Source organism: Thalassophryne amazonica, chromosome 1 (assembly GCF_902500255.1).
Source record: "Thalassophryne amazonica chromosome 1, fThaAma1.1, whole genome shotgun sequence".
NCBI classification, from domain to species: Eukaryota; Metazoa; Chordata; class Actinopteri; order Batrachoidiformes; family Batrachoididae; genus Thalassophryne; species Thalassophryne amazonica.
Genome location: NC_047103.1, coordinates 14,936,417 through 14,959,573, shown reverse-complemented (window position 1 = coordinate 14,959,573; position 23,157 = coordinate 14,936,417). Strand labels below are relative to the sequence as shown.

The following is a 23,157-nucleotide window of genomic DNA, read 5'->3' as shown; positions in this document are numbered from 1 at the left end:
TCTTCAGGCAGTGCTGAAGAACGCATTGTTCATCCCCACATATCCGCAGGACATTTTCTCTGTGAAAGCAGCTACCTCAAGCGGAGCCACTGTGATCTTCAGAGAGGGGAAGAATGTTCTTCTACACAGAGATGGTACGAGATTCCCCATACACGTACATGATAAACTATATTACTTACACACAATAGACAATGAATGTGGTGACAGGTGTAAGAAAAGCTATGACTTGCAGAGTTGGCATGAGATCTTAGGCCATTGCAATTATGGAGATATACTGAAATTGGAAAATGTGGTTTGTGGCATGAAAATTAAGAGAAGAGATGAACCTATGCCACCATGTGAAGTCTGCATACAGGGAAAGTTTGTTCAAACTAGGAACAGAGGGCCAGATGCAAGAGCAAAAGCACCTCTGGTAATGGTCCATACAGACTTAGCAGGACCTATAGACCCAATGTCCAGAGATGGTCATAAATATGCATTATCTTTTACAGACGATTATTCTAGTGCTGTCTTTATGTATTTCTTGAGAAACAAAAGTGACAAAGCACAAGCTACCGAAAAGTTCATTGCTGACATGGCTCCATATGGGAAGATTAAATGTATCCGGTCAATGGTACAGAGTTTACAGGAAGAGAGTACCAAGCATTACTGAGTAAAAATTGCATCAGACATGAAAGCTCTGCTCCATACTCTCCACACCAGAATGGCACTGCCGAACAAAATTGGAGGACTCTATTTGACATGGCTAGGTGTATGTTAATAGAAAGTGGACTACCAAAGATGTTGTGAACCTACGCAGTCCAGACAGCCGCTGTAGTGCGAAATAGGTGTTTCAACAACCGCACTAAGCAGACACCCTACTTCATGTTAACGGGTAGACAGCCAAGCATGTCAAGAATGCAGAAGTTTGGAAGTGTGTGTTACACTTACAAACAGGATAAAGGAAAATTGGACTCAAGGTGTGAGAAAGGTATTTTCGTTGGATATGATAAGAACAGTCCAGCCTACATGGTATATTATCCTAGCAGCAAGAAAATACAGAAACACAGACTAGTGGAATTTGTATCTCAAATGAAAACTGAGACAAATGTGACTCTGGATGATGATGATGATGATTTTGTAGTTGGAACTAAGCCCAGAGCAAACAATGTGCCAGATGTGAATTCAGAAAGCACTCCTGGTAATTCTGACCATGAACTGCCCACAGGAAATGACCCAGTGGTGTGTATTAGCCGCACACAAAAAGATGAACCTGAACAGGGGCAATATCCTGTCAGAGAGAGAAAAAGACCAGCTTATCTAGATGGCTGTTTGTGGGATTGATGAGGACTTAACTAACATTGACTATTGTTATAGACTGATGAGTAATATGCCCCAAACTTATAAAGAAGCTGTAACATCAGCGAACGCAAAAGAATGGATTGCAGCAATGGATCCTCATCCATTGCTGCAATCCATTCTTTACCCTAACCAACCTACCCGCAGGCAAAGTTGTAGTGGGGGGGTAAATGGGTCTATGCAATGAAGAATAATGATGGATCAGACAAATATAAGGTGAGATATGTTGCCAAAGGTTACAGTCAAAAGAAAGGTGTGAACTATGATGAAACCTTTTCACCAACTGCTAACATGACAAGCATCAGAGTGTTACTGCAAAACGTGGCACAAGAAAATTTGATTGTTCACCAGATGGATGTAAAAAACGCATATTTACATGCGCCAATAGAGTGTGAACTCTATATGGAAGAACCAGAAGGTTATGAGGTGAAATCTCAGAAAGATGAAAGACTTGTGTATAGACTGGAAAAAATCTTTATAGGGACTTAAACAGTCTGGCAGAAACTGGAACAAAATGTTACATGAATATCTACGTGAAAACAAGTTTGTTCAAAACCCTGCAGATCATTGTGTATACACAAATGTTACTGACACTAAAAAGGTCTTTATAATCATATGGGTTGATGATCTGTTTATTGCTGCCAGTGATGAGAATACTCTCAAAGATGTGAAAGAGATGCTCACGTTAAAATTTAAGATGAAAGATTTAGGACAACTAACTAACATTTTCTTGGTATTGATTTTGAGCAAGACGTTGACCGTATTAAAATGTCACAATGCAAATATGTTGAAAAAACATTAGACAGGTTTGGTATGCAAAATTGTAAGCCAAGAGCTACTCCTTGTGAGCAAAACCTTAACTACACTGACAATGCTGAGGTTATGAGTGATGTTACAACGTACAGAGAGGCAGTAGGTAGTTTAATCTACTTGGCAACATGTACAAGGCCAGATTTAAGCTTTGTTGTGAGTAAGCTAGCACAGTGTTTTTCCACTCCAACTGTACAACAGTGGAATACAGTAAAGCATGTTTTCAGGTATTTGAAAGGAACACAAAACAAAACATTATGCTTTAAGAAATGTGCTAAAGAGAATATGATACATGCATATAGTGATGCAAATTGGGCTGCTGATTAGGGTTGCCAACTCTCTGAAAAATAAATAAGGGACACCTCACCGCCAGGGCCAACCGACCATTGCCTTCACCCTTCCCAGCGTCTGTGTGAAATGATTTTTAACCATTTGACTGTTGACTTGACCCTGAATTTAAGTAGATGCACACATGCATTTGTTCTGATATGAACACGTGGAAAACAAATGATTATTTAGCAATTTATTTTTAGTGCAAAATAAATTTTCACTCACAATTTCAATATGAGCATTTTGTCCTGCTTCAAAGCATAAAAAAAAAAAAAAAAATGTAAAATAAATCTCTCTGTAGTGCTATTGCTTAACTTAAAATTGTATAAATTAACAAAAAAACAACTGAAAATTTGCATCATCCAAAACAATGTAACAGTGCAAAACAATGTAACAGTGCACATTTACACATTTAGTGTAATAAAAAGTTCAAAAAATAAAGTCTGAAAAGTAAACAATACTTACAATACTTATAGCTGTTGTCGCGCACCTTTTCCACCCAGCCATTTTCCTTTTCTCATTCTCCCCTGTATTTTTGCATTCTTTTTTGTTTGTTTTTTTTTTAGGAGGAGGAGTAACGACGTTACAGACATTGCTGTCCGTAGGCATATCTGCAGTGCCAGTGTCTGCGTCTGCATCGATATCAGCCATGCTGCTTTGTTACTGTCGTCCAGCGACCGTCGTCGGCTCATGACGTCGGTATCTTCTTGCGAGCAGATGTCCCTCGACCAATGAAACAAGAGTGATTCTGTATCGTCAACTCGTGTCTGTCATCTCATTGGTGAAAAGCAGGAGAGAGGCCGGGATCAAATTTACCGTAAGTTTCCATATAAAGCGCCAGTCAATTCCATTGACATTTTACAGACTTTTTGATTCTCACAGAAATATGGGACAAACTGTGTCCCGTTTCAGGTCAATACGGAACGCACACTTTTATTTCCAAATAAGGGACGATTCCGTTTTTCAAGGGACGGTTGGCAACCCTACCGCTGATGTAACAAATCGGCGAAGTACTACAGGATACTGCATTAGCTTGAATGAAAATGGTCCTTTAGTTGCATGGAAGATGAAAAGACAGCCTACTGTAGCATTATCCACATGTGAAGCGGAATACATGGCTTTAGCTGCTGCTATACAGGAATGCTTGTATTTGGAACAGTTGTTATTTAACACTGATGGTGTCAAATATGTATCTAAGGTCTATGAAGACAATCAGAGTGCCATAGCCTTAGCCAAAAATCCTGTGTATAGACAAAGGTGTAAACATGTAGATATTAAATATCATTTTGTGAGATCTGTGGTAAATGAAGGCAGAATTAGCCTGGAATATTGTTTGACTAACAATATGGTTGCAGATATACTGACCAAACCAGCAACGAAGCTGAAGTTGAAAAAATATGAAATGTTTATGTTTGGTGTATGAACTGTTTATGTCAAATCCATGAAAAGAGACTCATTCAAATGTGAGCAAGTGGGGGTGTTGACGTTTGTATTTTGGTGCTCACATTTATCATTGTAATCCAGTTTTCTGTTGGCTTGTTGTGCAGCCAATCACACGGCTTGCTGTTCATGTGACGTGTCTAATTTGACACACGTGAATCTAATAAAGTGTGGACGTGCCACTTCTCATGGGCGCGACACGAAGAGAAGGTGAATGCTGTGTTTCATGTTTTTCCGTTGAACGCTGCGCCATAACTACCCTCTGCTAACACTAATGCAATACCATAATCATAGGAATACAATGAGGCAACAACAGGTGACTGTCGAGTGTCGACTCAGCCTTCTTTGGATGGGGCGGGCCTGGCTGACAAGTGGGCGGGCCCAGGCCCATCCAGGCCCGCCCCTGGCTACGCGTAAGATTGGCCCCAAGCAATATCAGTCCTATTTTCAATATGGCTGCCATAAGAAAACATGGCTGCCAGAATTTTTAATAATTTCAATATTATACCTTATGAATGCACAATTAATATATTTTAGTCAGTATTTAACATTTCAGATTATCATATTATTTCTATTTGTATTTAAATAATAGCATGGAATTTAATATTCCTATGGTTTATCATCATTTACATTTTTAAAATCCAATATGGCCACAGTGACCCTCTAATATTTGTAAAATAGCCATATAACAGCCACTCTGCACTGGCAGGAGTCTGGACTCCTTGCTTCATGGTGTGCGCATAAGAGCTGAAAGACACTCCCACATTCCACATGACTGGCAGTCTTTCCTTAGTCCACTTTTACATTCTGCAATAGAATAAATATACAGTAGAATGCCTTTATTGCCATTGCATGGAGACATACAATGAAATTTGCTTTTACTCTTTAAAAAACAGAGTAGCTATACACCCAACCATTGGTTCAATAAAGTAAATACGCGAGCATATACACCCAACCACAACCGACCAATGAGTGCGCTTGTAAGTTCACTTCCGGTTTCAACGCAGGGAAAATGGATGGATATTTTCTTGCTGGCTGTGGGAGGGTTCACAACCCGCGGCGGGGCTGTGATGTAAAGCAGTTCTGTTTGGCTCATCACACCCAGGGAACCGTGTCAAACTAACACCATCTTACAGGCAACAAGCAGCATTTTGTTCATAAAAACTGTTTCGTCGTCGTTAACAGCCGTTCAAAATGCTTATGACGTTTGTCTGCTTTCATCCATTGCAGTGTTTTTTTCGCAGTAATTAATGTGTTAAACATACACCGCAGTAAAGCCTTAAAAAAGTGGTGTAAAAAATGTAGTTTAGATGCACAAAATGTATCAAATACACGATCACAGTTGGGCGAATAAGGTAAGAGATTATATTTATCTGCCCAACGGTTGGGTAAATAGCCTTTGCCTTAAAAAAAAACAAACAAAAAAAAAAACTGCATGTTTATTCTGCTAATCTGTTCACTTCATAGACACACATTAAAAGAAATGTAAGATGAATCAATAACTGTGAAAGTATGATATAGAATACAACAAGAAATAGATTAAATGTGTATTACCCAATTACTGCATAATACAAGACCAAATGCACCGTAAGTGGGCCGGGTTCTGGGGTGGCACGGCCCACTCGGGGCCCCCCTGTACCTGCGCCCGTGTGTGGAGCCTCCTGCTGGGCGTTTCTTGAAGATTTCAGCTGCTGCTCCTCCACGCAGGCCACCATCATTTTCGTGTGCAGCTTCCGCCTCTGGACCGACATGTAGACCCGCAAAGCTCGTGCACAGCTCGAGCGCCGCATTTCCACGCATCCGCGCGGCTCGTGTTTTCGGCCATGACGCGGCGCAAAGCGCGTGCATGAGCGACGAAAGGTGAGTGTGTGTGTGTGTGATGTTTTTTTTCTCGCCCCAGCGCCATCCGAAGGCCTCACGTGTGTTTTGATGTGTCGGTTCGACAGAACACGCGGTGTTTACCGAACGGAACCGACGGGGTTTTGCATCATGTCCGTGCGCGCGACCCGGTGAAGGCGCAGTTATTTTGGTGTCGGGCTAAAAAAGGTCCGAGCCTCTTTCTTTTACGCAAGCGCCTTTTTAACCCTGAATGCGCCATACAGCAAACAGAAACCTGTTCTTCTGCAGGTGTGAACATGACACACAACCCGGTTTAATGTAAACGTGTGACGGGGAGCAGCAGAAATGCGAGTAACGCTGGTGTGGAGTCTTGTTTTCTTCCTGGTCCGTCTCAGGAATAAGTGCTGAGTCATTTTTTTTCACGCAGCTGTAGTGTTTGGGGGGGGGGGGGGGGGGGAGACTTGTGTCACTACGATTTTTCAAAATATATTGAATATATGTTAAAGGAGCACCGTAAAGTGGGGAATTACCAGTTGCACAGAAAGAAATTTTGTCCTTAAGTACAAGCGTTGCATTGTTGAAATAATACCCGATTATAAGTGAAAGTACTGGTGTTTAAAAAGTACTTAAGTGAAAGTACAATGTACTCTTCTCAAAAAGTACTGAGTATTCATTACTTTTTAGCTGTTGAAATGTAATTAATTTTTGACTCAGTGATAGTTGATTTGATACAGTGACAGAGTTGACACGGCGACAGTTGACTTGACAACGGTCATTGAGGCTGTGAAATAGCTTTTGAAGTTGTTTTTTTGTCTTCCTGTTAGAATCATGCTTTACTAAACGTTTGACAACTTGAAGTCTTTCTAGTGTTGTGACATTCTGTACATCATTGGAACAGCTCATGGTTTCTGTTATTTCAAGCCATTGATTATTGGATAACTTCAGTATTTTCATCTTTCGACCTTTTTATTCAGGGTGTTTCTTCTGTGTTGATCACCGCTAACAGGATGTGCACTCTGATCCCTCCTCTCAGTCAAACAAATGGGTTCAGGTCAGATCTGGGAGTGCACACTGGTGCCACACATTGCTGCATCCAGAAAACTATGGAGCTGTCCTGAACTACAACTACCCAGGCAGCAACCAGTCCATCCCCACCTCTTGAACGTTTAAACTTGTGTCTGCCGAGGACTGGTGAAATGTGCCTTTCTCCTTGGCCTTCTTAATCCACTGGGATCCCCAACACGGTGGCACCTGCGTACTGGATTTCCCTGAGTAAGGCACCACATGGCCTAAATGTCATAGCTGACATTCCATCACAGTGTAGGTGGTACTCCTCATCTTTGTCTCCCTAAGTAACCACTCATTTGTCACAAAGTCATTCCAGCGGTGCCCAGGAAACATCTGAAGAGACCAAGTACCAAAGACACTCAGTCTTTGACTTTGATCAAGTCTAACAAACATGCAGTAAGACAGGAAGCATCAGAACCCTTAAGACCTGAATCTTTGTTCTTCTGCAGAGATATCAACATCACCACACACCTCTGTCCTGTCATGAGCTCTTCCCATTTGTCTCTTGATCTCTAAGGTGGAGGACACGGAGAAATGAATGTTACTGCCAAGATAAGTGAACGTTCAGAACCAGCAGAACTGTAAAGACCTCTTATTTGAGGTTCCTGTTGCCTTTTTCTTGGCTGTAGGTCTTCAGGGAAGTGCGCTTGTTGAACTTAGGCATTTCATTTGCATGGGGGAACCCAACAAGGCTGCAGGGAAAGAGTTGGTCTGCAATGCTGGTGTGTTTGTTCTGTGGGGGATGTCAATAAATATATGGTAGGTGCTTAAAGATTTACCGGTGAAGCCTCTTTGCAAATATTGTTAAATCCGTTTATGTACAACGGAGTTCAGTGGCCTGTGCTTCTCGTGCACCTTTGTCCTGGGCATTACCAGCCTGGAAGCCAGTGAACACATAGAAGAAGTTAAAAATCCCGGCTTTGCTTTCCTGTTCATTTTATTTCAGAGAACAAGGTCACAGTCTGGAGGAATGTGTTTCGTCCCTTTGTGCTGTCCACACCAGAACAGACTGAATGCGGTTCAGAGCTGAAACAAATGACCGGCTAGTCTAGTCAGCAGGGATGTGAATTGTACAACAACTCACGTTTCAATTCGATTCCGATTCTTGGGGTGACGATTTGATTCAGAATCGATTTTCAATTCGAAGAGCTCTGAGAAATAGTTATATTACTTAAAAAATGTTTATGTTTAAGAAAATGCAGCTTTACAAGGTTAATCAAGTGATTCTAGATGTAAATTTACTTTTCTGCTTTGCTCATTCAGAGTTGGCTGGCAGTTTAGTGAAGCGCTGGTCAGTAGTCGGCAGAGACCGCTGCTCCGCTTCTTTTAGCTCCGGGTCATAGCGTATAATGTGGGCTTGCAGATTTGAAGTGTTTCCGAAGTACTTGACTTTCATTTTGCAGATTTTGCACAGTGCATAAGTCATGTCAAGCTCCTTCTTACGCAGCAAATAATAAAATCCAAAATGCGCCCAAACATTTGTCGTCAGCAAAGACGGTGGTGGCTGAATTAGCTCTTCGTCCGACATGCTAAGCTGCACCTCACGAATGTTTGAAGCACGCCGGACCCTCCCCTCGCGGGGACGCTGTAGTACGGAGGCCGTTGCCTGACAAAAAGTATACGCAACGAGTAAGCAAGAAAATGTTTAAAAAATGCTTTTTAAAAATCGATTCTTAGACATTTTGGATCGATTCAGAATCGTAATAAATAAGAATCGCGATTTGCACGTGAATCGATTTTTTTTGGGGGGGGGGGGGGAGAAAATTGCTTGGGTTGTCTTTTTTTTTTTTTTTTTTTTTTTTTTTTTTTTTTTTTTCTAAAGCTATTTTAAAAATTCCCTGCAACAGTAAGTCCCTTTGGCTGCTCCCTTGTTTCACTCAAAGTCGCCACAGTAGATCCAAGGTGGATCTGCATGTTGATTTACACTGGAGAATGGGCGTGGGTGGAGTTTGAAGCAGGAACTTTATGCACTGAAATCAAGCCCATTAACCACTTGGCCAATTTCCTGCAATAATGATGTTTAAAGTTTTATGTGTTTCAATCATTTCAGATGTCTGTTAAATGGTTGTAAATGAGATTTAACTTCACAGAATCAATCAATCAATCAACTTTTTTCTTATATAGCGCCAAATCACAACAAACAGTTGCCCCAAGGCGCTCCATATTGTAAGGCAAGGCCATACAATAATTATGAAAAACCCCAACGGTCAAAACGACCCCCTATGAGCAAGCACTTGGCCACAGTGGGAAGGAAAAACTCCCTTTTAACAGGAAGAAACCTCCAGCAGAACCAGGCTCAGGGAGGGGCAGTCTTCTGCTGAGACTGGTTGGGGCTGAGGGAAAGAACCAGAAAAAAGACATGCCGAGAAGGGGGGCAGAGATCGATCACTAATGATTAAATGCAGAGTGATGCATATGAAGCAAAAAGAGAAAGAAACAGTGCATCATGGGAACCCCCCCACAATCTACGTCTAAAGCAACATAACCAAGGGATGGTCCAGGGTCACCAGATCCAGCCCTAACTATAAGCCTTAGCGAAAAGGAAAGTTTTAAGCCTAATCTTAAAAGTAGAGAGGGTATCTGTCTCCCTGATCTGAATTGGGAGCTGGTTCCACAGGAGAGGAGCCTGAAAGCTGAAGGCTCTGCCTCCCATTCTACTCTTACAAACCCTAGGAACTACAAGTAAGCCCGCAGCCTGAGAGCGACGCGCTCTAATGGGGTAATATGGTACTACGAGGTCCCTAAGATAAGATGGGACCTGATTATTCAAAACCTTATAAGTAAGAAGAAGAATTTTAAATTCTATTCTAGAATTAACAGGAAGCCAATGAAGAGAGGCCAACACGGGTGAGATATGCTCTCTCCTGCTAGTCCCCGTCAGTACTCTAGCTGCAGCATTCTGAACCAACTGAAGGCTTTTTAGGGAACTTTTAGGACAACCTGATAATAATGAATTACAATAGTCCAGCCTAGAGGAAATAAATGCATGAATTAGTTTTTCAGCATCACTCTGAGACAAGACCTTTCTGATTTTAGAGATATTGCGTAAATGCAAAAAGGCAGTCCTACATATTTGTTTAATATGCGCTTTGAATGACATATCCTGATCAAAAATGACTCCAAGATTTCTCACAGTATTACTAGAGATCAGGGAAATGCCATCCAGAGTAACGATCTGGTTAGACACCATGCTTCTAAGATTTGTGGGGCCAAGTACAATAACTTCAGTTTTATCTGAGTTTAAAAGCAGGAAATTAGAGGTCATCCATGTCTTTATGTCTGTAAGACAATCCTGCAGTTTAGCTAATTGGTGTGTATCCTCTGGCTTCATGGATAAATAAAGCTGGGTATCATCTGCGTAACAATGAAAATTTAAGCAATACCGTCTAATAATACTGCCTAAGGGAAGCATGTATAAAGTGAATAAAATTGGTCCTAGCACAGAACCTTGTGGAACTCCATAATTAAATTTAGTCTGTGAAGAAGATTCCCCATTTACATGAACAAACTGTAATCTATTAGACAAATATGATTCAAACCACCGCAGCGCAGTGCCTTTAATACCTATGACATGCTCTAATCTAGTTACCTAGTTAGAATCATAGTTACCTGTGAACTTTTGTATTGGTTTTGATGGCTAATAACTGATGCTCGTCTGCTGGCTTCTGCCAGTTGTTCAGGATCACTATAACATGGATTTGGCACAAGTTTCCTGATGCATCTCCAGTTGTACTCAATAAAACATACATGCTGTCGTCTGACACTGATCTGTATATAACCCTGGATCACTCATTGGCCAGTATTTTTGAAGTAAATCGGCCGCCATGTTACCACTCGCATGTTCCGCTCCTGAACGCTCTTTTCTATCGATCTTTAATGAGGTGCACACAACTTTATTCTTTGTGATTTTGTAAAAAAAAAAAACTGTTTTTCACTAGTTTAAAGTCTGTGGACGAACATTTAGTCTGTGAGTATGATTGAAATGGAAAGTAATGAACAATAATTTGATGAGTTCTCTCCCTTATTCCAGCATATACACATAGATAATAAGTGGTGTTGCTTGTGTGTTGCCACATCTTGAGTTTTGTGTTGGACAAAATATTTTAAGACATTTATTAGGTGTACTTGCATGTAGTCTTGGCACTTTAGGTGTTGTTGCTATGAGCTTTATTACTAATATTAGGCTGAAGCTCACAGAGCTGTGTGTAATAAATACTGTCACTGCAGTGAAAACCAACTCTCCTGTAGCCAGTTAAGGGGTATTTTATACTTTCAGTGCGACTATTTAAAAAAAAAAAAATCCACTATAGCTACAGTTGTATGCAAAAGTTTGGGCACCCTGATAATTTTCATGATTTTCCTTTATAAATAATTGGTTGTCTGGATCAGAAATTTCAGTTAAATATATCATATAGCAGGCCAACACACTGATATTTGAGAATTGAAATGAAGTTTCTAGTATTTACAGAAAATGTGCAATAATTATTTAAACAAAATTAGGCAGGTGCATAAATTTGGGTACCCTTGTCATTTTATTGATTTGAATACATTTAGCACTAATTATTGGAACACAGAATTGGTTTGGTAAGCTCATTGACCCTTGACCTCTTTACACAGGTGAATCCAATCATGAGAGGGTATTGAAGGTGGCCATTTGCAAATGTTTCCCCTCTTTGCATCACTTCTAATGAGGGGCAACATGGAGCCTCTAAACAACTCTCAAATGACCTGAAAACAAAGATTGTTCAACATTATGGTTTAGGGGAAGGATACAAAAAGCTGTCTTGGAGATTTCAGCTGTCAGTTTCCACTGTGAGGAACATAGTGAGGAAATGGAAGACCGCAGGCACAGCACTAGTTAATGCCCGAAGTGGCAGGCCAAGAAAAATCTCAGATAAGCTGAAGCGACGGATGGTGACAAGTCATAGTCAACCCACAGACCTGCTCCAAAGGCCTACAACATGATCTCACTGCAGATAGTGTCTCTGTGCATCGTTCAACAATACAGCGCATGTTGCACAAGGAGATGCTGTATAGGAGAGTAATGCAGAGGAAGCCTTTACTGCATACACGGCACAAACAGGTATGCTAAAGCACATTTGGACAAGCCAGCTTCATTTTGTAATAAGGTGCTGTGGACTGATGAAAATAAAATTGAGTTATTTGGACATAACAAGGGGTGGTATGCATGGCTGAAAAAGAACACAGCATTCCAAGAAAAACACATGCTGCCTACAGTAGCAAGTAGCAGTTGCATCGGGGCTGGATCTTTCAACAAGACAATGACCCTAAACACTGCTCAAAATCTACTAAGGCATTCATGCAAAGGAACAAGTACAACGTTCTGGAATGGCCATCTCAGTCCCCAGACCTGAATATTATTGAAAATCTGTGGTGTGATTTTAAGCGGGCTGTCCATGCTCAGAAACCAACAAACCTGAGATGTTTTGTAAAGAAGAATAGTCCAAAATACCTTCAACCAGAATCCAGACTCTTATTGGAAGCAATAGAAAGTGTTTAGAGGCTGTTATTTCTGCAAAAGGAAGATCTACTAAATATTGATGTATTTTTTCTGATGGGGTGCCCAAATTTATGCACCTGCCTAATTTTGTTTAAATAATTATTGCCTACTTTCTGTAAATCTTATAAACTTCATTTCACTTCTCAAATATCACTGTGTTTGTCTGCTATATGGTATATTTAACTGAAGTTGCTGATCCAAACAACCAGTGATTTATAAAAGAAAATCATGGAAATCATTAGGGGTGCCCAAACTTTTACATACAACTGTATATTATCCATCATGACTTTTGTTATCCATCCACTTGTTCACGATATGGTAATTTTGTGTGTGTTTATGTATGTATGTGGTGTGTGTGTGTGTGTGTGTGTGTGTGTATATATATATATATATATATATATATATATATATCTCAAATGGCTAATCATGGCAGACATAGATTAGGAGGGATGAAGGTTACATTATCTGGAGAACAAAAAGAAGGAAATGAGAGAATCAGCTGCTGTTACTTGAAGTTGTTGACGTTCTAATAAGCCGTCTGTGCGGTCCGTATTACTTGAGTGGTAAGATGGCCGCCAGTTTGTACGGCGTGTGTGGGCCAATGAGTTATCCAGTGTTATATTCAGATCAGTGATGTCTGATAGTAAAGTCACTTAAATTGGCTTTAATTACGTTGCTGCCACTTGCCAGAACACTCTTGTAAAAGAGATTTTTTTTTTAAGCTCAACAAATTTTTATCCTGGTTAGATAAGTGTTTGATGAATCCAGAGAAATTCATGATAATGTGGTTCTGAGTTGATCAAAATGTTTTTTTGAACTTTGGAAACATAATCTGCTTTTTCTGTCAAATGGTCAATTGAAGTTATTTATATAGAAACAAAAATCAGCTTTTGTCTTGTTTTTTTTTTCTTGTCAGTGTGAGAATTTGATGAAATGCACTGGTTTTGATGGATTTTTAAAAAGTTTGCCCCAAGGCCAACAAAATGATTGAAACTAGTTTTATTTCACAACTGTGAGGAGAAATTCTGTCCTTTCTTAAAACTCAAGAACTGTAAAACTCAAAAAAAAAAAAAGTTTTTAATATGTTTCTCATATATAATGTAAAAGCTAATCTGGCTAAAGTAGAGATAATCTTTTATCTGTCTATTGACGTCATGTGCAGTTAAATCACTTTTCAACCACTTTTTTAACTGGTTGTAAAACCAGCTGCTAGTTTGACATTTGCTTATTATTTCAGACATTTTAATTTCTTTGATTTCCTTTGTTGTAATTTTTTTGGGGGGTCTCATCGGTTTTAGATTGGGTAAAATCTCTTTAATTCTCACACTTGTGTCCACGTGAGGTTTAGTCGATGATTGCTAGCTGGTTAACATTCTCCTGGACCCGAATTAATATTTGACTGCTTTTATAGGCAGCTCACACCTCCTACAATAGAGATGCCTGTTGAAGGTCACTGAAGTTTGCTAATTCTGATCTGAAATTGTGAAGTTTCCATGATTAAAAATCATATCAATCCTGCAAAATAAGTATTGTAATCTTTAATCCACTACAATATTCACACTGCCAGCTGTGGTCATCCACTCCTGATACTTTGACCTGGAAAAGGCCAAATAGGCCATGGGCTAGGTACGGTCAATGTGTACCCCCCCCCCCCCCCCACACGCACACACTTCTTAACAAGCGAAGGTTTTTTTAAGGTCTTAGGGGCCTCTAGAATATGAAATAGAACTGTAACTGTGTGAAAAACTGGGACACAGTCATAATAAATTGGCATTGTTTTCCTGTTCCACAGCAGCCTGTTCTCAGGGTTCTTGAAATGGAGCAATAGCTCCACTTGGTGGACATTTACTGTTAATGCAGGTAAAATAGAATTTTGCCAAGAACTCCAGTAGGTGTTGACATGGTAACAAGAGAACCTGGCCCGGGTTAAGAAGTCGTTCCAGGTTAGGGGTAGGGTTAACCCCAGGCCCAGTTCACATCTGAGCCCAAGTTCACACTGCGCTGAGTTCACTTGTATCCTCTTTCAGTACCCATACTATAATTTAGCTCAGTGTTTCAGTAGATAAATGTGTGGCATACAACACATTTTTGTGCTCTTGTGTCTTTGGTCTTTAAGATACGTTTAATATCGATGCCATAAAGCTGATATAAGTTTTATTGTGATGTATAACTCATTGGTGTAGTAGGTACAGTCTAATTACTTTTGCGTCCAAATGTTTTCAGTCTTACAATTCCAACACATGTTGTGGAGGACCCAAAGCTTCCAAAAAAATCCTTATTTTATTAAGATTTTGAGGAGTTGCACATGGATCGCAATTAGCACTAAAGAGATTCCCAGATATTGCCTAGCTGTGAGAAATAGATGGTTACCTTTGAGAGGTGGGGATGGACTGTGGAGGTGGGGATCGACTGTGGAGGTGAAGTGTCTAACTGGATGGTTACCATCCAGGATGATTGGTGGTTCATAGTGTGGTCAGTCCGGTAATGCGTACCACCAGCACATGCTCCCAGACTTGACCTGATCAATATAGCAATGCTTTTGTTAGAAAAAGTTCAGCATGTTCCTGACCTTCTTTCTCACTCTTCCTGTTCCTTCTCTTCCTTCCTCCCACAGTGTGGTTGGGTGGTCATGGACCCATTCAGCCAGCTCATCTTCACCATCTCGGTGACCAGCTTCCTCACCTTCCAGTGGCTTTACCACAAAGTCAGCCCATGGGTGTCAATACGCATCAGCCCCGGCTTCCTCAGCCTCAGTGACAAACAGAGGGTGGAGTGGAATTCAAGGTGATCCGACATGAACATTAGTGAAAAGAGGTTCTTACAAATATATATTTTCTTACACTCCATGTAGTTGTGATCTGACTAAAGTTGGAGAAACACGATAGAAGCTCATATAATAATGCACAGCATCACATGTTTGCATCTACCTTCATGTGTTAAATGCAAAACAACTCATTTGGAAGGAAAAATGAAGTTGTTGAGTTTAAAGCTCAGATTTCAGCGATTCCTATTGGCAGTGGCTGACACCACGTAGCTCCTGGCCAAGCCATGAATGGGTGAAGAAGTGGAACGTAAGCAAGACTAGTGTGGCGAATGAAGCCTGAACCCAAACCCTCATGTCATACATACTGAACAAGCTAAAGCTAAGTGGTTAATCTTGGTTCAGATGTTTGATTGACACATATTTTTGAAGACTGGGTGACTGTTTTCATAGCGGGTGGCTTGAATGTCAGTATAAAAAATGAAGGCTGCAGTATTGCCTTAAGAACAGTGGATCTAGTGTTACCAAGGTATGGCTGCTTACTAATTATTGCTAACTGTGCTAACATACAAGTTAAATAATACTAAAATTTCACCCAACAGAAATACTGGAGCACAGACTTCTTACATATGTCCATTAGACCATTTATCCTTATAGTAAGCTGTATTATCTCAGATACTTGTTATAAAGTACTCCAAATGGACAAACACAGTGAAGTTCACAGGAGCAAATGGCAACACACCCCTAATTATGAATAACTTTATGGCTTCAGATATCTTAACCGACGAGTTATATAAAATTAAACTTCCCGTACAGTTGCCACGAATGGAGACATTAGCTACACAGACCAGAACAGTTTTTTTTTTCTTTTTTTTTTTCTGTACCAGGCTGTAAACATCTGTCGTTGGACATGTTAACATGGACTTCTACGCAGACTGACTTACTTTTTGGAACAGCTTCAAGTGGCCATTCAAGAAATTGCAGGATTTGCACTTCCACATTGGCTTTTGTTGCTGTTGTCTTACTGACTGACTGATGACGGCGATTTGACTGCCTTGCTGCTTTCGTGGACTGTGTGCGTCCCCACTATGGTCTCCATCTGATCCTGTGGCAGTACTTGAGGTTGCCAGTCTGAATGTCTGTGCAGCTCAGTCAGTTAATTCACTGCACGCTAAACATAAAACAGCTCTTTTTTTTTTTTTCTTTTTTTTTGAAGACGTATCAACTTATCGTGCACTGAGAGCACAGATCAGTGAAGATCCTCATAGTTTTCCATTTGGCTTTTCAGAACGGTGTCGACATTTCATGCACTGTTGGTGGGAATCTTCTGCCTGTACATCCTGTTCTTTGACAGTGCCGTCAATGAAGACCCAGTATGGTAAGAACTGGGCTCAAGTCCTGTGCAATAGTTTAGGCACATTTTTACTTTCTAAACTCTGCAATATGATAAATTGCAAATGTCTAATGAATAAGTAAATGTGAATGAATAAGTAAAATGTGTGACCAGTTTTCATTCATAAAAATTAACTAAAGATTGCAACTCGGGATGTCCTGATCTGATGTCAAAGATCAGTGTTGGGTCCAATCAAAGCATATTTTTCGACTGATTGGAGTTAGATTTATTAAATACGGGTACAGCTCCAGTCAGTCTGGAGTCGGTTTCAGAAACGACGTGTCAACAGAGGTGGTATCCATCGGTCTTCGTCTACTGCCTTCTTCTTTTGTAGAATTTATCGGTGCATGGCAGCCTGTTGGTGCATTACTGCCATCAACTGGACAGGAGTGTAGACTGCTGCCTTCTCTTGTATCTTATGCACCTTTAACTAACCTTACTGACATCTAGTGGTCAGAATCAAAACAAAATAATCCTCACATCTTTATGTGATCCAATGCTGCACTAATTGAGCAGCGCAGCCTCATTTGAGGGAGGGCGCTAAAGGGATAAAATATGATGCGTATGACATTATTTCTTTACTTCTGGTGACAGAAACACAGCACTTTCTCTGAGTTTTTGGGCAAATTACACACAAACAAAGTGAAAATGCAAAGAAAAATGGACGATGCAGTGGAAAATGGACGTGTTGCGGTTCGTTTATGACCCGGAGCTCAAACGTGTCAACGCGGTTGTGTAGGCGAAAGAACGGAACTACTCTGGTTAGCCGTGTAGGCTAACACTTACCGACACAACGTCTTCCATTGGCCTCGTCTTCTTTTCTCCACTGGGAACTGAAAAACAAACTGCACTTTTCGCGACTGCTTCAGTGATTGTAGCCAAAAACAAAACAGTAAACCATTTTCCCGTGTGAAGTTATGCCGGTTTAGTATTGCGCAACAGGAACGGTTGTCCCCATAAGTGGTCAAATTCGACGATATCACGCAGGTTTCAAATGAGACTGTGCTGCTGTATTGTCAAGCATATACACTGGGTTTACGTTGGTGTACTTGCAGCGTGTTCTATGCAAATGTATCTCGGAAAGTGTCAACTTGAAAGTACTCGAAATGATATGACTCGGATCAGGACTGAGGGCAGAGAACTTGCTCAGGACATCCTTAATTGCATTTGCAACAGTTGCATTATAATTTGAAACATGTCAAACGGCTTGTGAAATCTGCAAAAACCTCAGTGTCATGACCCAAGTATTCCCAGTATGTTTTTAAATACATTTATTTCTCACTTTGACACCATCAGGGGTGATCCTACGCTGGTGAAGATCAATGTTGCCATCACAACAGGCTACCTCATATCAGGTGAGGAAAAATATGGCAAAGATCATCGCACATCTCAAAGTGGAATGTTCTCATTCTGAATTTATCTGATGAGAGACAGAAAAAGCCAACATCTAGTTTTCCCCAAATGCATGATTGGTCTTGACCTTCAGAAGCACCACCTCCAGATATTAACAAAGCCCTGCCTTTGAATGTTTCAGTTGCACAAAGTGTTTTTTTTTTTTTTTTAACATTCTATCCCTTTGTTCTGTGTCCTTCTGTGTTTCAGATTTGCTTCTAATATTTTACTTTTGGAAGGCGATAGGCGACAAGTTTTTTGTAGTTCACCATCTGGCAGCGTTGTATGCTTACTACTATGTACTGGTGAGTGCCCTATTGTCCAATAGCAGAACGTGCAGGCAAGATGGGAAGGAGACAAATAAGAGTGAACAACTTCGCCTTGTCGAGAGCTGGATCTGCAAATGACTTTAGAGAGGATATATATACACGCTGTTTCACGTCAAAGTGAAAATAAGTCTGTACAATTTGATATATATTAAATTATAAAGCACAAAGTGGCAGAGTGCATAAATACACACCCTCTTGAATATAAGGCTACAAAATAATCACTTTGACAGCCAGCTTGGGGGATTACAAGAAAATTTCCAAATCACTGAATGTTCTTAGGAGTTAAGTGAAGTTGGTGACTAAAGCATGAATTCAGTTTTACAGTCCCAGTTCTAATACAACATGGAAAACCTCTGAGTGCTCAACTCGCCTTTGAACGTCTTTATCAGACATGGGGCCAAATACAAAAGTATTTGTATTTGAAAATACTTAAATACATTTTTCGGAGTATTTGTATTTGTATTTTCTGATTTTGAATTCAAAGTATTTGTATTTCAAATACATCGTCGATCCCAAGTATTTCCAAATACTTTTACAAATACTTTTTCAAATACTTTTCAAACTTGGGAATCTCTGTGACACTGTGTTGAATATAGATTGTGATAGGTTATAGATTATTGCCTGTGATATTATAATAGTGAATTTGTGATAAAACATTAAAGTTGCTGTTTTCACAATAAATTGTCACCGGTTTATCAGTTTTTGTGTTGATTTGTTGTTTATAGTTCATAGAAAGTATTTGTATTTGAAAAAGTACAAAGTATTTGTATTTGGAATTCGAAAATCTAAAGTATTTGTATTTAAATACAATGAAAAGTATTTGACCCCATGTCTGGTCTTTATTTGAGAGAAAAAACAATTTTATTAAGATAATAAATATCTTATAGATAGTATTTTTGTGCATTACACTTGCAGACACAAAACATACAAAATGTGTTCTCTCTCCCAGTTACTTGCAACCGTCACAGCGGATCTGAGAGAGATCAGAGCTTATTTACTTAGTGGGAGTTTGTCGTCCAAAAGTTACCGTCACTCACACAATCTCAAATTAGTGCTTTTCATACATCATCGCTCTAACTGACATGAAACTCTGGGTCCTTCCAGTCTATTGGACACACCTCGCAGGAGCTGGTCTGGCAGCAGGTACTAGTACTTGGTGCTCAAGATATCATACTATAATTCACCCAGAATCCTCCAAAGTTGTTTGTTGTGAACCACATATCAAATATGTTATTTATCTGCCCAGTGTTTTAAGGCCAGGGCTGTTCACTCTTGTTTGCAAGCATCTGTAACCCTCTAGGTCAACGGGATCTGTCGCATAGTTCTGGAAATGAATGGTATTTTTTGCATGGAATGCTCAATGGTGGTACTGGCTGACTCCCCCCCCGCCGCCCACCTTGGCCTTATAATATTTGCGCGTCTTGTTTGTTTTTTCCTAACGCCTTACATGTTTTGTGTATCTGAAGTACGAGGTCTATTAGATAAGAAACCAACACTTTTTTTTTTTTTTAACTATATGGATTTGAATGATGTGTGATTACACCAATTATGCTTGAAACCTCGTGCGCATGCGTGAGTTTTTTCATGCGTGTCGGTGACGTCATTTCCCTGTGGGCAGGCCTTGAGTGAGATGTGGTCCAGCCCTCTCGGCTGAATTGTTTTGTTTCACACGCTGCTCGAGACGGCGCGCGTTGCTTTATCAAAATTTTTTCTGGACCTGTGAGGAATATCCGAGTGGACACTATTCGAGAAATTAAGCTGGTTTTCGGTGAAAAGTTTAACGGCTGATGAGAGATTATGGGGTGTTTCTGTCGGTGTAAGGACTTCCGACGGAGCGGGACGTTGCGCAGCGCTTCCAGGCGCCGTCGTCGGCCTGTTTCGACCTGAAAACATCCTAATTTAAGGCTTAATTCACCCAGGACGTCGTGAGAGAACAGAGAAGATTCAGAAGAGGCCGGCATGAGGACTTTATGCGGACATTCCACTGTTTAAGGACATTTTTTAATGAAAGACGTGCGCGCGGAAACGACTCGGCGAATCTGTGTGCGCCGCGACAGGAAAAACACCTCCGTGTTGAAAATCATTTGTAAAATTCAGGCGGCTTTTGATGGCTTTCAACAAGTGAGTAACTGAGAAATTGTTTAACAGCTTGGGCATGTTCTAACTTGCCCGTTAAGGTTTCCAACACGGAGGTGTTTTTCCTGTCGCGACCCCCCGCAGTCGGGTCCGGCCCGACATGCGACTCTGCCCGCACGTTCTTTCATTACAAAATGTCCGTTAACAATGGAATATCCGAATAAACTCCTCATGCCGACTTCTTTTGAAAGTTCTCTGTTCTCTGACGACTTACTGGGTCAACAGAGCCTGAAATGTGGAAGTTTTCAACTTGAAACGGCGAGACGCTGCCGCCTCGAAGCGCAGATCGCCGTCAGGCACCGTGGGCCGTCCTTAAAGCGACGCTACCAGACCAAAATCTCTCATCAGCCGTTAAAATTTTTTACCAAAACCAGCTGAATTTATCGAATGGTGTCCACTCAGTTGTGCCTTACAGTTTTGAAAAAATTTTGATCAAACAAAGCAGCAGTCTCTGAGCCATTCCTAAACGATGAAAAAATGACGAGAGGGTGGGCGACTCCTCCCTCAAAGACTGCCCTCAGGCGAATGACGTAACCGACAGGCGTGAAAAAACTCTCGCATGCCCACGAGGGTTCAAGCATGTCTGATGTAATCACACGTGATTCAAATCCATATGGTTTTTGAAAAAAAATAATGACGGATACTTTTCTAATAGACCTCGTATGCCAACTTTTTTAGATCTTATCCTTCAGCTCAACCATTGTGTGTGCATGCTGCCAGTTCTGCCGCATTCCACAGAGGCCAGGTTCATCCTGTTGCTTTGCATGCCTACAAAAAAAATATCACTTATTACCTAACCCGCCTGTTTAACCTCAGCCTGTCTGATCTGTGCTAAAGTCTAGTTTTGCCTGCTTTTGCCTTTTATGTGACTTCCCAGTGTGGAACAACAGAAACGGCAAGGGAGGGAAAAAAAACCCAAACAAACCATAATATCATCCAGGTAAACAATTGTATTCCATCACTGACAAATAAGAACAGAAGGGCTGTTGTTACTCCTCTTAAGGTCAGCCACTTTAACCCAAAGGCAAATCAGTTTGTTCCTGTGCAACAGATGAGCTGTGACGGAGAAATACACTGTCCCTGTATGAAACCAAAAACATGATTTGTGCTGTTGTACTGTAGATCCCCATCATGGAGGCAAAAAGTGACTCATGTCTGACACGTCTGCTTTGTAGCAATGCGCCGCTTCTCTCTCACTGTGTGCGGGAAAGCTAACTCCCTGTATTTCCAACCAATGTTCATGATGCTGATTTGTATTCTTGCATGCAGCAGTAATATATGGGTGTATTCCATAATCCATTTTGTCCCCCACAGCAATGGAAAAAGTTGAAGAATTTTAACATTCAATGGGGTGTACCATCACGGTGTGTGGCTGCTGCTCCCACAGCCATCGATGGTGGAATTTTATATCATCATCTCATTTAAAACTATGAAACATCTGGTTCACTCTCTGTTGCATGGCGCCAATATGTAAATGCAGCATCAAAAGTATGATTTTTTTTTTTTTTTTTTTTTTAAATCTGTCAAATTTTCATACAGTAATAGTTATTTGAATCCGCTGTCTTGACCAGTGATTGAGCCATAGCAGTCGTTGGTTATCCATTACAGATTTGCGCAAACGTTTAGCAATAGTTTCAGAATGATGATTTAAAAAATAGTTTTGAAATGTCAACATTTTTATTGACTTCCTGAACACCACTGCTGGGTTTTGTCCTCCAGCGAGGTTCTTCTGAGAACTGTAATTCCAGAAGTAATGGTGATGGAAAGTTGTTTTTCTTTTTCCTTAATCCAGTATTGCTGTAACATTATCTCATATAACGTTGAACAAGCTCTCCATCCATCATCATCCATTGTCCACACATACCATCGGGTGTCTATTAAAATGGCATGTGACGCTTTTTGTGCATCATGTGACCTGTAATAGCTGGAAAAGTGATTCCATTGCAGTTTTTTTAATATGGCCTGAAAACACCTGAAAAATGGCCTCACACAAGCATAAAAAGGATTTTGCAATATTTGAGCTTTTTTTTTTTTTTTTTTTGAATAGACATGTCTCCATTAAGAGTATGTTCAATTTGCTGCTTCAGTTGTGCAGTTTGGGAGGGTCATGGAAACATGCCTCATGACACTGAGCAGCACACAGGTGGAACCACAAGATGCCCCAAGCTGGCGTCATGTACCACCTATCAAGTCAACCGGTCCATTCCCCCATCTATAAAATAACCATCTATCTGCCTCACTCGGGTGAAACGTGGCCATCGCCTTGGTCTTCTCCAGCTACTTGGGTCCTCAACACTCAGGCATTTGCATTGTAGTTCATGTACAGAGAAATGCACCACATGGCCAAAATGTCGAAGCTGACTCTCTCACATGCAAGTGGTATTCTTCATCTTAAGCCCCTTTCACACCAGGCCAACATAGAGTTGCGTAATGTGGCGTACTGACTACGCTGAGCTTATGCAGACCTACGTGACGATGCTGAGAGATGCAAAGAGGCCTGCGAAATGGATGCATTTTTTACAGACATGCAACACTGCACTACTGTACACCATGCCTCTGCAATTTTATTGACTGGCGAAAAATCCTTTTTTTTTTTTCTTTTTTTTTATCAGTACATACCTGCATTGCTAGATTTTATTCATCCCGCTGGACTCTGCTGAACTTTGCTGGCAGTGAAGCTTCAAAAACCACAGAAGAAGAAGAGGCAGAAAGTTTGACCATATTACGCCCATTTTGGCATCTCTTCACTAGCTTCCTGTCGCTGCAAGATCGGATTTTAAAGTTCTGTTATTGGCTTTTA

General features: G+C 40.6%; 1 protein-coding gene across 1 annotated transcript in view; it reads left to right on the top strand.

The window, feature by feature from the left end:
- The first annotated feature begins 5,615 nt into the window (after positions 1–5,615).
- The window catches only part of LOC117506366 (TLC domain-containing protein 4-B-like), a 59,467-nt gene continuing 41,925 nt past the window's right edge, over positions 5,616–23,157 (top strand). The window contains exons 1-5 of the mRNA XM_034165873.1: positions 5,616–5,778; positions 14,961–15,130; positions 16,396–16,485; positions 17,797–17,855; positions 18,103–18,197. Of these exons, the coding sequence (XP_034021764.1) occupies positions 14,976–15,130; positions 16,396–16,485; positions 17,797–17,855; positions 18,103–18,197 (399 nt within the window). The 5' untranslated portion in view covers positions 5,616–5,778; positions 14,961–14,975. The remainder of the gene's footprint in view (positions 5,779–14,960; positions 15,131–16,395; positions 16,486–17,796; positions 17,856–18,102; positions 18,198–23,157) is intronic.